General features: G+C 42.0%; 2 protein-coding genes across 3 annotated transcripts in view; both read right to left on the bottom strand.

Annotated features, from left to right (window-relative positions):
- Positions 1 to 247: 247 nt before the first annotated feature.
- Positions 248 to 3,797, bottom strand: rbm8a (RNA binding motif protein 8A). Of its 2 annotated transcripts, none has more exons than XM_069175370.1 (6): positions 3,703 to 3,797; positions 3,022 to 3,081; positions 2,791 to 2,868; positions 2,318 to 2,454; positions 857 to 993; positions 248 to 675 (listed from the first exon to the last, which is right to left on the bottom strand). In XM_069175370.1, the coding sequence occupies exons 1-6, from the start codon at positions 3,767 to 3,769 to the stop codon at positions 627 to 629; spliced, it is 528 nt and encodes a 175-aa protein (XP_069031471.1). In that variant the 5' UTR covers positions 3,770 to 3,797; the 3' UTR covers positions 248 to 626. The 2 variants fall into 2 exon arrangements, with proteins under 2 accessions (XP_069031471.1, XP_069031472.1); XM_069175371.1 differs by having other exon boundaries at positions 3,709 to 3,797.
- A 2,286-nt stretch (positions 3,798 to 6,083) lies between these two features.
- The window catches only part of ntrk1 (neurotrophic tyrosine kinase, receptor, type 1), a 30,408-nt gene continuing 21,779 nt past the window's right edge, over positions 6,084 to 14,712 (bottom strand). Inside the window, exons 13-16 of the mRNA XM_069175324.1 lie at positions 13,425 to 13,597; positions 10,837 to 11,077; positions 9,942 to 10,100; positions 6,084 to 7,756 (exon numbers count right to left, since the gene is read on the bottom strand). Of these exons, the coding sequence (XP_069031425.1) occupies positions 7,571 to 7,756; positions 9,942 to 10,100; positions 10,837 to 11,077; positions 13,425 to 13,597 (759 nt within the window). The 3' untranslated portion in view covers positions 6,084 to 7,570. The remainder of the gene's footprint in view (positions 7,757 to 9,941; positions 10,101 to 10,836; positions 11,078 to 13,424; positions 13,598 to 14,712) is intronic.

Here is a 14,712-nt window from a genome sequence, read left to right as displayed (position 1 = left end):
AGAGTAAACCACCCAATGAGAGCGACGGAGTAGCAAACGGCCACCCCCCCCGATTGGCCGCGGAGGAACGAGGGGCCAGAGGTTTTGTCCGAGCAGCCTATGAGCGCGTCACAGAGGCCCCGGAGTGACAGGTGCTTTGGAGTTGACAAAATAGCCGGGGCGTCACCAATGCCAGGGTGAGGTCATCCAAGATGACGTAAACCCCACGTCATTAACAATGCTAAATAAAACACAAACAGGACACAGGTTTTACTCTTTTAAAAAGTTTTATTCCCCCCCCCACAAGTGATGTAAAACAAAAAAAGACAACAGCAGAATAAAAAAACAAATGCACGGAGCAAACTGAAACAATATTTTTAAGGAATCATGAAAAACCATTAAACATGTATTACAAGTTGGTGTTGAAAGCTTAAAAAAAACAACAGTTTTTGTTAACAGATCCAAAATACACTTCTGTAGCAGCCACATGCTGCTGAGCCAATTTATTCTTCTGGTGTTCTCTACATTTGAAAAAATACACAAGTATATGGCGTACAAGGTGTTACTGAAAAATATCGTACAAATTAGAGAAATTAGTTCCTTATGAGAAGATGAGAAGTCGATGAACTGCCAGCCTCCTCCTCCGTTCAACGGCGCCTCCTGTCGGGACTCCTGCTGCGTCTCCGTCCGCCGGCCCTGCAGGCAAAACACATGTCAAAGTGGTGCGTTCGACGATGTCGAAAAATCACGTAAATCCAGAACACGTATTTTTAGCGCCACAATTTCTATAGCTTTTAACCATTAAGATGACAAAACATAAAAGGGCTGAGTTGCCAATAAATATCTGAAAAATATGACAAACTTGGACCAGCCTCACCTCCTCTTGTTCTTGGGGGGCCCTCTGACGAAGCCCCAGTCCACGCTGATAGGCTGGCCCATCATGTCCTGACCGTTGAGCCCCTCCATGGCTGCCTGGGCCTCTTTGTACGTCTCATACTCCACCAGCGCGTAGCCCTGTGGACAGGCATCAGGAGGGTCTTTACAAACAAACAAAACAAAACAAAAAATGCCTCCAGCCGAGCCCAGAAAACGTATATTACTCTGTCTGACTGGTGTGATGACCCGTCTGAAGGCACAAACACTTGAACCTTTCATGTCTCTGAAGCGTAAAAAAAAAAAAAAAAATCAGTTATCTGCATGAGTCATGTTGGTTTTCCACACGAGACTGAAGAGTTTCAGGTCAACGCTGCGTCGTTCTCACTTCAGGACTAAAACAATGCTGCCACCTTGTGGCTGAAAGAAGGGAAGGCGTTTCTGCAGCAGACAATCCACGATGGACCAACATGTGTAAAACATACGGCAGATGTACAGACAACCAAACAGTTTGATAACTTTTATTCTGTTTTTCTTGGCATGTCAGTATCTTCTGAAATTTTACCAACATCACAGGTAAAAAAAAAAAAGAAAGAAACAGACTTCAGTAAGATTTGTGCCCATAAAACAAAGTCTGTCTTTATTCAGGCTAAAAATGACTTATAGATATGGATGGTTCTGATTCTATTCTGGGCCTTGAACGCATCATACATGGCTGACTTTGTGGTGCCGTTATTAATATGTAACGCTGCTGAGTGTTGCGTAAACTGCTGCAGAACATCAGTGCCTGTTTCTGCGTCTAACTACGTATTAGAAAATACATTTTTTTTTGCTTCTTAAATCACAGAATAACAGATACACTAGAACTTACATCAGACTGTTGACCAACCAAAATATAAATCAAACCAGTCAAAAGTATTTATCAGATTTCTTTATAATTTGTCAGAAAAAGCTTTTACTGCACGCCGTGTTTTGAAGGGAATCTACTACACTGCTCACGTGTACTTGCAATGTTGATGCTGCAATATTATTTACCGTTAAAGGCTTTTCTAACTCACAACACAGTAAACAAAATAAAAATAGAACGGATTATATTTCTTTTATTGTACCAATAGCACAGAAGCTCTCCAGAATGAGCTTGAAGACATCAGGACAGCAGAAACACTGAACATCTTCCACCACAAACTAAAAACACACCTCCTCCTCCTCCTCCTCCTCTTCCTCCTTCACACTAGAACTTCAGTATCTTAAAATAGAACTTACTGATAGAACTTTGTAGTTTGGCTTTCTGGAAGAAAATTGTATTTTCTTGATTCTTGTTGTTCTGGTTTTGAACCCTCATGGTTGAAATGAACTTATTGTAAGTCTTTGGATAAAAGCGTCAGATAAATGTAATGTGATGTAAAATTAAAGGGACACAGTGAAACTCACAAACTCGCTACCGGCCGGCGGTTCTCGGTCTCACCTTGAGGTAACCGGTTCTACGGTCCAGGTTGAGATGCAGGTTCTTGATTTCTCCAAACTCGGAGAACTTGTCGTGGATGTCCTCCTCGGTGGCCTCCTCGTGGACGCCTGTCACGAACAGGATCCAACCCTCCACGGCTGCAGGAGGACAACGAAGAAGTAGAACACCACAAACATGCTATTACATACGAAAATAAAACACAGTCACAACTTGGATCGAAATGTTTTTCCATCTTGCAACTAACAATTTTTTATTTGCAACCAAATGGTCATGTGGACCATCACTGAAAATGTGTAGGTTGATTTTTGATTTTGATTTTATACACTTTATTAATCCCCGAGGGGAAGGTTGCTCTGCATGCAAGACCTCCTAAAAATATCTCTGACTTTAACAACTTTAATGAACAGGAAGTTTAAAGCTGTATTATTGGCTTGCATTTAATTAAATAATGAAATATGCACTGCAGCACTTACATCTCTGAGGGCCCGGCTCATCCCCGTCTTGTTCCACAGTGTCGTAGTTCTCTTTGATTCTGGACCGGGCTCCTTCCTCTGGAAACACACCACAAATATACACATATATATACACATATATATATATATACACATACACACACACACACACATATATATATATATATAAAAACACTCCTGAGTGGCCTGACAAAGACTGTATGAATAAATATGACGGCTGTGGACGCTCACCTGATCCGAAGCCTCGTCCCTTCCTCTTCTTGGCCTTCTCCTTCAGCTTGTGGATGCTCTCTGAGGAGACAAACATCAGCCGGTCAGAGGCTCTTCATGCGGCCGGAAGTCCGCAGGTTCAACCGACTAATATTTTAGTCAACTTTTATTATTTATTTATTTATTATTATTGAACTAAACTCATTGTTTAGAGCCGCCAGACTCAGTTAAACTTCGCATCCACATGAACACGAAGCTGGAGTAAACAGATGTTGCGCATGCGCACCTCGGTAGTTTTGCCGGTTAAAAGAAAAAAAAAAAACACAATTAGCTTTTTAGCTATTAGCGTGCTAGCGGCTAATAACACGCCTTCAACGTTCAGTCGTTGTGATCTTAAACTCTCGTGAAGAAACGTCCTTCCCGCTGGAAGTCTGCGTGTGAACGACAGTCGTGGTCCGGCTAACGTCCGGCTAACGTCGGCTAACGTCGGCTAACGTCCACCAGTCGATTGACTGAATGAACGAACAGGACGCCGTTAGCTTAGCTTGTTAGCATCCCTCGGGCCTGCGACCACGCAGTCCGACCTCCTGCTGCGTTTCTCGGCCGCGTCGCGTCGAGATACGAGACCTCAACATTTACACATTAACGCGGACGCCGGGCTCGAGCAGCACCTGCCGCTTCCGAGAGAAATGTAATGGTTACCGTCACCATCCTCATCCATAGGAAAGTCCTCGCCTCCCGCTTCATGAAGGTCCAACACGTCCGCCATGATGTCTCCGTCGATGCTTCTTCTTCTTCGTCTTCTTCGTTTCTGACTTTACTGGTAAACCAACTCGAGGTGCGCACAGCGCCACCTCCCGACCCGGAGGGTGGAGGACAGTGCCTTAAATAATCCTAATTACATTTTAAAAGATAAATAAATAGCTTTAAGGATAATTACAAAATAATAATAACTATGACATATTATATATATAATCGTGTTTCTTAAAGAAAGCTGAATAGAGCCCTGCAGCACTCCATCCTCATCCGAACTAATCAATCTCATCCTTCAAAATGTTCTTTTCTGTATTGTATTTTCTAAACTTCAAGATAACATGTTTTCTTTTTTGCCATTAAATAAAGAGTTACGTTTAGTTCTTTATGACCAAATTGCTAAACCGAAGCGACGTGAGTACATAAAAGGAGCAAAGACGCTGTCGGATGTTGACAGTTGGCAAGTAACTCACATCCACTGACAAAATTTAAGATAAAAAACGACATGAAGCGCTTTAGTACGGTGTCGGGTCACCACGTTGCTGCCGGATTCTACAAATCTCTGAACTTTAAGTGCCTCCAAAAAAATAAATGATTTACTTTCAAACCAGTTTTCACATCCAAGAAATTTGTCTTGGGAGTTGTGGTGCACACCTAATCAAAAAACAAAAAGTGTGAGAGAAAAAAAACACAAAACAATACAAGGTGAGGAGAAAAATACAACACTAAAGAGGTCAAAATGTCACGTGTTTTACCTTTCTGGATGTTGTCCTACCAGGATGTCTCATGTCTGTTTAGCACCGGTCAGAATCTTTGCAGTTGCGCGAGTGACCAGCAGAGGGCAGCGCAGGACGACAAGTGTGTATTGCTCCCTGTCTGCCTTCATTTTATAAGTGTTGCTTCAGTGTGTGAAGTTTTAGCTGCAGAAAAAAAACAGCTGTTGGGCCACTTCAGGGGAGAAATGTGCAAAAACAAACAAACAAGAAAACAATACATTTTGTCCAGTATTCCCCCCCTCAAACCTGATCTTTTAAAAGGAAATTTAGGTTAATATCTTGAGTTGAAACAAAAAGGCACAGGACTGCAGGAAAGTTTAAGACTCTAATGTGACACTATTGAGCAGTTTGTAAGAATTATGAGAAATATGAAGACGCAGATTGAGACACGATTTTAGCTCTGATATAAACTTCTCGTTTCTTCGTCAGGTTGTGGAGAGTTTTTATTTCCTGCTTCTGTTTGACTCCGTAAAGCACACAGAGTGGATTATTATTATTATTATCAGCTACACGCGGAACCCCAAAGTGAATAGAAGGAATAATTACCAGGAGAAATCAATACGCCGTGCATTATGTGACGAGGTGGAGGACTGAAAAGGAAAAAGTTTCACGCTGCAAAGCTCTTCCATTTAAAAACAAAAAAAACAAAAAAAAACAAAAAACCTGGCCTCATTTCCCCAGCTCTTATTATAAGACATATTTCATATCCAACCGGGGAGGGGCCTCGAGTGCTTATTAAAAAAAACACACAAATGGAGCCCTTAAAGGGGGGGGGGGACAAACACGACATGGTGTTACTAATCCTATCTGGCCCCAATCTGCTTGTAAGACACTAGAAGAAACAATGAGCGCCAGACACAAGTCGCCCGCGTGGTCCCCCTCCCTCCCTACCTCCACCCCTCCCATCCCCGGTACACCGGAGGAGATGAAGGGGGGAAGAAAGAGCCAGGAGAAAAGGGGATGATAGCATTACTCACAACCCATTACCACTCCCCAGAGAGACGCTCTGCATGCAGAGTGATGGAGCGGGGGAGGGAGGGAGGGAGGTGGTGGTGGTGGGGGGGGAGGCAGGCCTTTATTTTGGAGGGTGTTTGTCCCGGCAGTGAGGCAATATGAAAACTTAATTATTCCTTTTCAATAAGCGTCTGCTGAGCTTCCCGGCGAGACGTCGCAGGTCGCCGATTAGTTCGTGAACGGAGAAAAACGGCCTCGTTAAAGATGTCCGTCGTTCCCTCCGTTACCGGCGGATGGACCGATGCGGAGGGATGTTGTTGTTGTTTTAAATCAAGTTTGTTTATTTGTAAGGGCAGACAATATACAAAGTGCTGGAGTAAACAATACATGAAGATATACTTTTTGATACAGAGTATGTACATTCGGTATTTTACACTCGAAGCCGTTTGTAGGACTCCTCTGAATTTAAACTTCTTTTTTATCCCCATCATGGTGGCGGCCTCACCTCCAGTTTCACTTTCAGCCATCTGTCCGCCTCAGCCTGGAGTTTGAATCCATCTGTTACCCCCCCCCCCCCCTCCCCACACACACTCACACACACACACACACCCTCTTACCACATTTCACTGCAGTGCTTTGATTTCAAAGGTCATTACAGTTCAACATCGCACAATTTATACAAACACTTTACCGAGTGCGTCGCAGGTCGAACCGAATCTCGCTGAAGCTGTTTCCACCTGACATTTTTTCATGCGTCTCCACATATGTGACCACTTGACATCAGATCTCACTTCCCGCTTAGACTGGGTCTGAAAAATGAAGTGTCTTCAGCTGCAATACCAGCGAGTTCCACTAGAGGTCGGCTCCAAAAAGCCTCCGGCTCCATAGACTCCCATTCAACTTCTCTCATCAAATCCAAAGTGAATAAAATGTGTCCATCAGTTATCTCGGTGTTGTTAGCTAAAGTCACTCCTTCTTATTAGTTTTCTGGAGGTCCATCTGAAAATAATCCCTCATTCATTAGAAAAGAAGATTCAAGAAGACCTGTTTTTGGGGGCGTGTCTGTTTGATTGACAGGCCTGTGGTGCAGTCAGGTTACAGCTATCGGTGGGCGGGACGTAGTATCGTCAGGTTTCCGATCAGATCGGTCAGATATACCGCTGGCTCCTCCCCCAGCTCGTCCAAATATGGTCACTTCCTGCTCCAAACCGCTCCGAACTAGCAAAGATGGTGACGGACAGAATCTGAACTGGAGGATTCATAATCATCAGCTTGTGTTTCAAATCAGTAAAAAGCTGCTTTAAAGCTGCGAGTTCTGCTTTCTGTACCTTGAACCTTGTGATCCAATCTCGCCGTGACACCTGTCGATGCGAGGTGGAAAACGGGGGTTTTATTCATTCATGTAAACAGTTGATATAAAGGAAACACTTTCACCGCTGCTAGTCGACGTTTTTGTTCTTCTTTTTGAAAAATATTCATATGGTACACTGAGAAACAAACACGCTTTCCTTGAGATGATCTTATGTACAGTTACTGAAAGCCTTTAAATAAGCCCACATATCAAAAACGTTACTTTACAAATGACTTCCCTCAAATCTGTAAAATCTTCTAATCTGTCGATTTATTTTCTAATTGGCTGCAGAGTCGTAGAAAATAAGTCATCCAGCTCACCAACCAGCAACGTAAAAGCCCCATAATACGGTCACCTGAACACTTATCCATGCACGATCCCTCCGTCAGGCCCCATCCCACCTCAGATGAACATTAAAAACACTTTGGTAAACATTTGACGGGTTTCCAGAGAGCGGCAGCGTTAAACGAGGAGAGTCGAGGTTGAAGCTGGAAACGAGGGGATCAAAAAAATTGAAGCGGAAAAATGTGGCTGCGGATTGTTTGCACCGGCCGTCGAGCAGCAAGTCGTAGAACTGGGAAATTACTTGTTTACTGGATTTTTTTAATGGATACGAGAAAAACAAAAAAACAAAAACGGACTTTAAACCAAAAGTCTCAAATCAAAAGTCCAACCTCTGCCCCCCTCCTCCCCTCGGCCTCCGCTCGCCGCTCCCTGATTGGCTCTCGGGCCCCTCTCAGCCCAGGATGTCCAGGTAGACCGGCGGGTTCTTGACGAGGGCCAGCAGACGGCTGTGGATGTCCTTGATGACCATCCTCTGCTGGGGCTCCCTCTGCCAGCAGCCCTGCATCAGCAGGTACACCTCCTTGGGACAGGTGCGCGGCCTCTCCAGCTCCCGTCCCTGCGTGATGCATTCGATGGCCTGTTGAAACGAGAAGCTTTTAGTCTTGTCTTCAGTGCTTCAGTGAGAATAGATGAAATAGTAATTTTTTTTTGGGGGGGGGGGGGGGTTGAAAACTGTGAGCAGGAGATTTTTACAGCTGAAAAATGAAGTTGTCATCACTATTTATTTGATAATTCCATTTTATTGTCTTTTTTTATTAATCTTAATTTAATTGTATTTTCTGTGCTCGTGTCTTGAGTAGTTTGCAACAATGTTAGAAAAATTTAACTTATTATTATTATCAAAATAACGATTATTTCAATTAATAGTATTTTCTTTTTGTTGACATTGATAGTAATTTGAACTTGTAAGTAGTAATACGTTTTCAGAAACATAATGGAGCTGTTGTTCAGCACTGCAGTAAAAAAAAAAGATCAAAACTATCTGAGATATCATTAAATGTGAGAGACATTTAAAAAATTTTTTTTTTTTTTTTTAACTGAACTTATAAAGCCGGCAAAATATGCAAAAGTCCATTCACAGACTTTTTGAATCACTGATATCTGCCGCATCAAGGACAATCTTTTCTTTTACAGCTCGGTGTCCATTAGCGACGACCTCAGGGACAAACGACAGCAGCCAAAATATGAATAACCTCCGGCTCCGACACTAATGGCGCCGGTGACTGATTCGGTTCACACGCTCTCGCTGCTTCAGTGAATAAATCACTGTCGAGGAGCACTGAGAGGATTTCACTGAGCTCTCCATCTGAACGCTTCACTGACTCCATCTCTTCGCCGTCGTTAACCTCGGCCCGATCCGGCCAACAGAAGCGGGTCCGGGTCACCGCGGATCCACTTCACACCCCAAAAAAATAAAAAAATAACCCCCCCCCCCCCGAAGCTGAACGCTCAGCCACCGCGGCGTGCCATCTCACTGTTTTGGAAAGATTTACCTCCGTCCCTGAGTATTTAGGCAACATGATAATTTCACCTGTCCCTCATTGACCGAGACAGATTCGGTTAACGAGGTTACAGCTCATTGGCTCGGGGGTAAAAATGAGAGCTGATGAGATTAGGATCGAGTGCAAAGGGAAAGCGATCCACCCTTCTCTTGAAAGGAGAGAGTATTACGGCCTGTAATAGCACCGCTGTGGTCACCATGGAGTCCCACGTCTTGGTGCTGGAGCTGAAAAGGCTAGACGGGACCGCCCTTAATTACTATGAACTTATTGATCAGCTTAAGAGTGCGGAGTAAAGTATCTGAGACTGCGGAGAAAATGCTGTTCTGCAGGTTTAAATGATGTGGAAGCACCGAAACATCTCAGGCTGCTATTTACACAAAGCTAATAAAAAAAATAGTTTATTCAAGTTAATTTAACATATTTGAATTAAAGATCTGTAAGTGAGCGAATTTAACAATTAACTTGATAGATGTCGCTCTCGACTCAACCCAATAAAATGTGTGTAATACACCCGTCAGGCCACTAGAGGACGCCGTGTCACGTTTCACCTCGACCAAGTGTGAAAGATAAGATGCTTCAGGTTTCGGCACCAAAAACTTTAGTGTTTTGGGCTAAAATGAATCATTTGAATTAAGCAACAATACGTACATTGTACTTAAGTTAACGATGTTATGTACTTTACTTACGTTACACAAAAGGAATTATGTTAACTTTTGCTTCCGCAGAGTTGCCCAGGTGAAAGTCCTGTTTCTGTTCCATCCATCCACACGTCAAATCTTTGTACTTTATCACATGACCTCCTTCTTAATACATGCGTGTACTTTTCACGCTTCGGTGAGGCAAAACGTGACCCTGACACGGTGCCCTCTTGTGGACTAACGGGTGTATTACAGTTTTTGGCATAAAACTAGGCGGATCCATGAAGTTTAATGCAAATAATAAAAGTTTTTTCAAAAAAAACGTTTCACTAAAATGCATCCTGGTCCACAAAACAGGAATAAAGTCGTTAACTTGCGTAACGTACATTAAGTAACTCTCATAACGTACATAACCTTAGTTATTCAAAATGACTTATTTTAGGCCAAACCATGACCGTTAAGAAAACCTAACCACGTGGTTTTTGGTGCCTGAACCAAACGCATCTTACTTACGTCTGTTCAAAGCAAAACATGACCCTGACACGGTGCCCTCTAGTGGACTAACAGGTGTGTTGCACAAGCAAACAAGCCTGAACTTCTCCCCGCGTCTGTCCCAACCCACCTCGCTGTTGGACAGCTGGTACCAGGGCTGTTTGCCGTAGGTGAAGATCTCCCAGAGGACCACGCCGAAGCTCCAAATGTCGCTCTCAGTCGTGAACTTCCTGTACATGATGCTCTCCGGGGGCATCCAGCGGATCGGCAGCATCGTACGTCCGCCCACCTGAAGACGGAGAAACGTATGTTCAGATCTCAACTCCAAAACATTCATATTTGGAAGTCTCAGTTTGTCGATGAAGATTTTCATTCTGAACTTTCTCGGAAACGGACCAGGTAGTCTCTTTGTTTAATACTTTTTGATAAATTTGGGAAGTTCCCAACAGCCTCAATGAGTAGAGTTCATGAAAAACTCTGTCAGGGAACACAGGAATCTTTTATTGTTTCCCCACCACCCCGAAGCGGAACCATTTCTCCACACAGATACGAGAAACTATTTGATACGAGTCCTTAAACTACAGGATACAAATTCAAAACATTGTTTTTAATTGAAAATTTAAATGCAATGGCATCTAATAAGCCAGAAAACCTTTGAATATCAAAAAGAAGAAAGTCAAAGTGCTCCATTTCTTACAGCCTTGACATTGTTTTCTTCATATGATCAGCTGATGCTGACTGAACATGAAAGGTGAATTTTTTTCGAAGTGGTCTTTGGATCAAATTAGTTCTTTGTGCTCAAATTCTTAACGTCTCCGAGGGCTCCTCAGGAGATCGTTTGGAGCTGTGAATTACGGTCTTGAAAGGTCATTTTAGAGCAATTAACGTGATTCAATGAGAACAAAACGATTTTACCGGCAAAGAGTTCAGCGTCGAGTCTGTGGAGGAAACCGAGGCTTTGTTTCTGGGAAGGCCATGAAGACAAATGCACTTCTTTTAAGATCTCGTGGTTTCCGGCCGCTCACCCGATAGTAGTCCGTGCTGTAGATGTCGCGGGACATCCCGAAGTCGCCGATTTTCACCACCAGAGCCTCCCCCACCAGGCAGTTGCGGGTGGCCAGGTCGCGGTGGACGAAGTGCAGCGACGCCAGGTAGACCATGCCCGAGGCGATCTGGGCGGCGATGTGCAGCATCTGCGGCAGAGTGAGCTGACCCAGCAGGGGCATCTTGGACTCCTCCAGGATCCGAGCGTCGGGGCCGTGAGCTCTGCAGGAGACAAAATGGGGACTTGAACATCTCGGCTTTAATGGACACTTCTGGAAACATGTTGAAAGAGAACGTGGTTCGGTGTTAAAACCTCCACGTAAAGCTTCTTATTGTTGTAGCTGCTGTTTTTTTTTTTTTTAACTACACAGTTTAGTCCGGCGGTCCCAATCTAGGGGTCGAGTGCCCCCTCGAAGGGTCACATGATGCAGCTGAGGGGTCGTGACATGATTAATGAGTTTGGATCGAAGGGAAAACAAAGTTCTGTGTTCATTCATTCAAATGTCGATTCTTTGTTTTTGAGACTTTTTATCTTTGTTTTTTGGTAAAGGTTTTGGATGTTACAGATTTTTGGCCTTTAGAGTTATTTAAATGAAACATCTGGAGTGTTCAGAGGGGAAATGTGTTTACAAGTAATTACAGCTTCTTAATAAAGGTAAAAGAAATATAGCATCAAATGAAAATACATGAAAATGCACAATACAAGTATTTATAAACTGAACTGAAGTGCAATATTTGAGCAAATGTTTAGTTATTTTGCACCACAACTGAAAAAATGTCAAGAAATTCATCTTATTATTCAAAATAAATTAAAAGATCTTGTCAAGCATCACCTGGAGTTGATAATACAATTTTGTTTCCAAATAAAATCTGCTGGTATGTTTTGTTTTAGTTGAATTTGTTAAAGGTCTAATTGACACACATCTCTATATGTAAGCTTATATTTAGATATAAAAATCGAGTTAAGGTTAAAAAAAAAATAACATTTGAATCTTTAAAAAAATAAGTGAAAAACAAAACTTTTTGTACTTTCTTTTCGTTTTGTTGCTTGTATTAAGTACTTTTAATGACAAACAGTTATATTATTTTAACTCAATATTTTCCTCATTCATAGAAATAATTGTTCAGGATTGAAATCAGATAACTGATTCTGTTTTCTGCTTTCGGAGTTGAACCCCACTACCCGCTTTGAATCTTAAACCGGATTGTATAAAATCCCGTATTTCCACTTGTAAAGAGCAGAACCTGCTGTTCCTCTGCTGCTCTTCTCTGCTTCTATTGGCTGCTCGGATGAATCGAACACCGGGATTGGCTCCCTTCGGCGCGTCGGTAACTATGGAACCAACCTTGGCTGACCTGAAGGACGGTGACCTCAGCGTGCAATCTGCAGATTTTCTCATGTATACATACGAGCTCCTGAGAGCCACAATAAAGCCATTTAACAATGCCGGTTAATAGAAAACATAAGGCTCGTAATACGTCTACAATTGATTTGCAATAATGCAATTCAGAGCTGCAGAGCACATTGACTGTAAGTTGTTGTTGTGGATCATAAACACCCACTCTCACATCCAACTCCGGCCCAAATGAGCACCAGCCCAGCTGATGTGTCTCCATCCATCCTAATATGTCTCCTCTCCACTTTGTCCCCTCCTCACAAAGGAAGTTGTCTATACAATCACTATTAGTTTAAAAGGCAGGTGGCAGGGTGGGAAAGCAGCTGCATTGTGGGAGATGTCCGTCCTGTCTGCTGGAAATGTGATTTCCATCCGTCGGTGAACATATATTTCAGTGTGTGTGTGTGTGTGTGTGTGTGTGTGTGTGTGTGTGTGTGTATCTGTGTGTGTGTGTTTTCATTCCCAGTCTGTCTCCTGAGGAGGACACCTGGCAGGCAGCACCGACCGCGTCTACTCCGATTGGTTTTCCAGGTGATGACTGAGCTCTGATTGGCCGACGCGGTCTCGGTGACCTCCGCGACCTCTGCGGCGCCGTCCACAGGTTTAATGAGGAAAAAAAGCTTTTGACGAGCTGCAGGAGTTCTAATTGTCCTCAAGTGAAACGCGTTTGTAAAAGCGGTATTTCATTTGAACAGATAAGAGATGAGGGATAAAACTATCATAAATCACATTGTGGCACAGAACAAGTATGATAATAGAAATGATGTCTGTAACTGTTAATGGAGACTAAATTAATTTCAGATGTGATTAAAACTACATTTTAGTGTCGTAAACCATTTATTAATTAGTTCCTAGATGCTTTACATTGAAAGAGTTACCATAAAAAGATCTTATTTACAGCCACGCATTAATTAATTAGTATGCACGAGATATGTTTATGTTAACAGCATCTGAATCTCACTTTACGTTTCTGTTGTTTACAAACTACAGAACTGAAAGATCATTTATTTGTTCAGTTTTTAATGAATATTTGAGGACATAAATGTTCCGTTTTATGGCGGCATAATGAATCTATTTCACTTATTTCGCTCACATTGATCGAAGTTAATAATTTCAGTATTTTGTCGTTTGTGAGCTGCTGTCAGGATGGAGGCGGTTCTCCTCGTACGTACCGTAGAAAGCGGTTGAGGTCTCCGTGCCTCATGTACTCGAACACCATGGCCAGCGGCTCGCCGTCCGTGCACACGCCGTAGAACCGCACGATGTGCTGGTGCTGCAGCACCGTCAGAAGCTCCGCCTCCCTCTGGAAGTCCTGCCGCGTCGACTCGTTGGCATCCTTCAGAGTCTGTGAGCGTACGAGGATCCGAACGTTTACATTTTAACTCAACGACATCAAGTTTGTATCTTTTATAGTAGAATTTAGACACATTTTGACGTGATAAGAGCTTGAATAGAAATCGTGGCCTCGACTACAGAGCCTTAACGTGTCGGGTCATCTTTCAGGATGTCTTAAATAGGTCAAGAAGTTATTGGCTAAAACAGCAGACGTCAGTTTAAAAAAAAATGAAAATAAATATAAGAACATTTAGAAAACATCATATAAATATCCTGTAAAAAGATTCCAATATAAACATTATGTATATTTACATCGTTAAGAACTAATTAGACAAAGTGAATTAAACGTGAATTGACAGAACGTACATTTGCTCCAAGTATTGTACTTAATAACAAATTTGAGGTATTTGTATTTTATTTTATGCAACTTTAAACTTCTACTGCATTAAATCTCAGAGGTAAATTTCTCTCTGGACTCTTTCAGTCCAGTGAAAAAAAACACAAATCTCCGAATGTGATTTACATTTTTCTGATAAACTTCCTAAAACCTTCCCTTACATTTTATGCTAAATTAACTATTTTAAAAATCCACTTGGACTTTCTGGAAAATTACTTGTTTTTCTGAGCTTAAGGACTTTTTTTTTTTTTTTAAATTAAACTAACCAACAGAACATTAAGTTAAATAACTACAGCAGTAAAATGCACATTAACACACTGACGGGGAGCGTTTACTGTATAAAGTGTGTACTCTTACTTTTGATACTTGAAGTAAATTTTGCAGAAAATACTTTAGTAAAATACCTGAATTTGAGAATAAAATTTAAAGAGGCTTCTAAAATCCAATATATAGCTTTCAAAAAAACACGTATCTTATAAATATTTATGCCATATATACGAAAAACAGGTTTTCTGAGCAGAGGGAGAAAACGATGTAACTTTAGTAAATCTTTTTTAAGAAATTAACATGTTATCGGATTTGAAAAATAAAAATAAAAATCTTCAAATGAGCAGAATAAAAAGCACCAGCATTGTTTGCAAGTTTTGAATGACCTTATTATTTTTTCACAGTACCCAGAATCCTTTGCCATACTTAGTCTCAGATGAGTGGCGATGCGTCGTAAAAGC

The sequence above is a fragment of the Embiotoca jacksoni genome, unplaced genomic scaffold (assembly GCF_022577435.1).
Source record: "Embiotoca jacksoni isolate LCO1_2020_lvr unplaced genomic scaffold, fEmbJac1.0.p SCAF_66, whole genome shotgun sequence".
Taxonomy (NCBI): Eukaryota; Metazoa; Chordata; class Actinopteri; family Embiotocidae; genus Embiotoca; species Embiotoca jacksoni.
The sequence above is the reverse complement of the archived record's forward strand: the minus strand, read 5'-3'. Positions and strand labels throughout refer to the sequence as shown.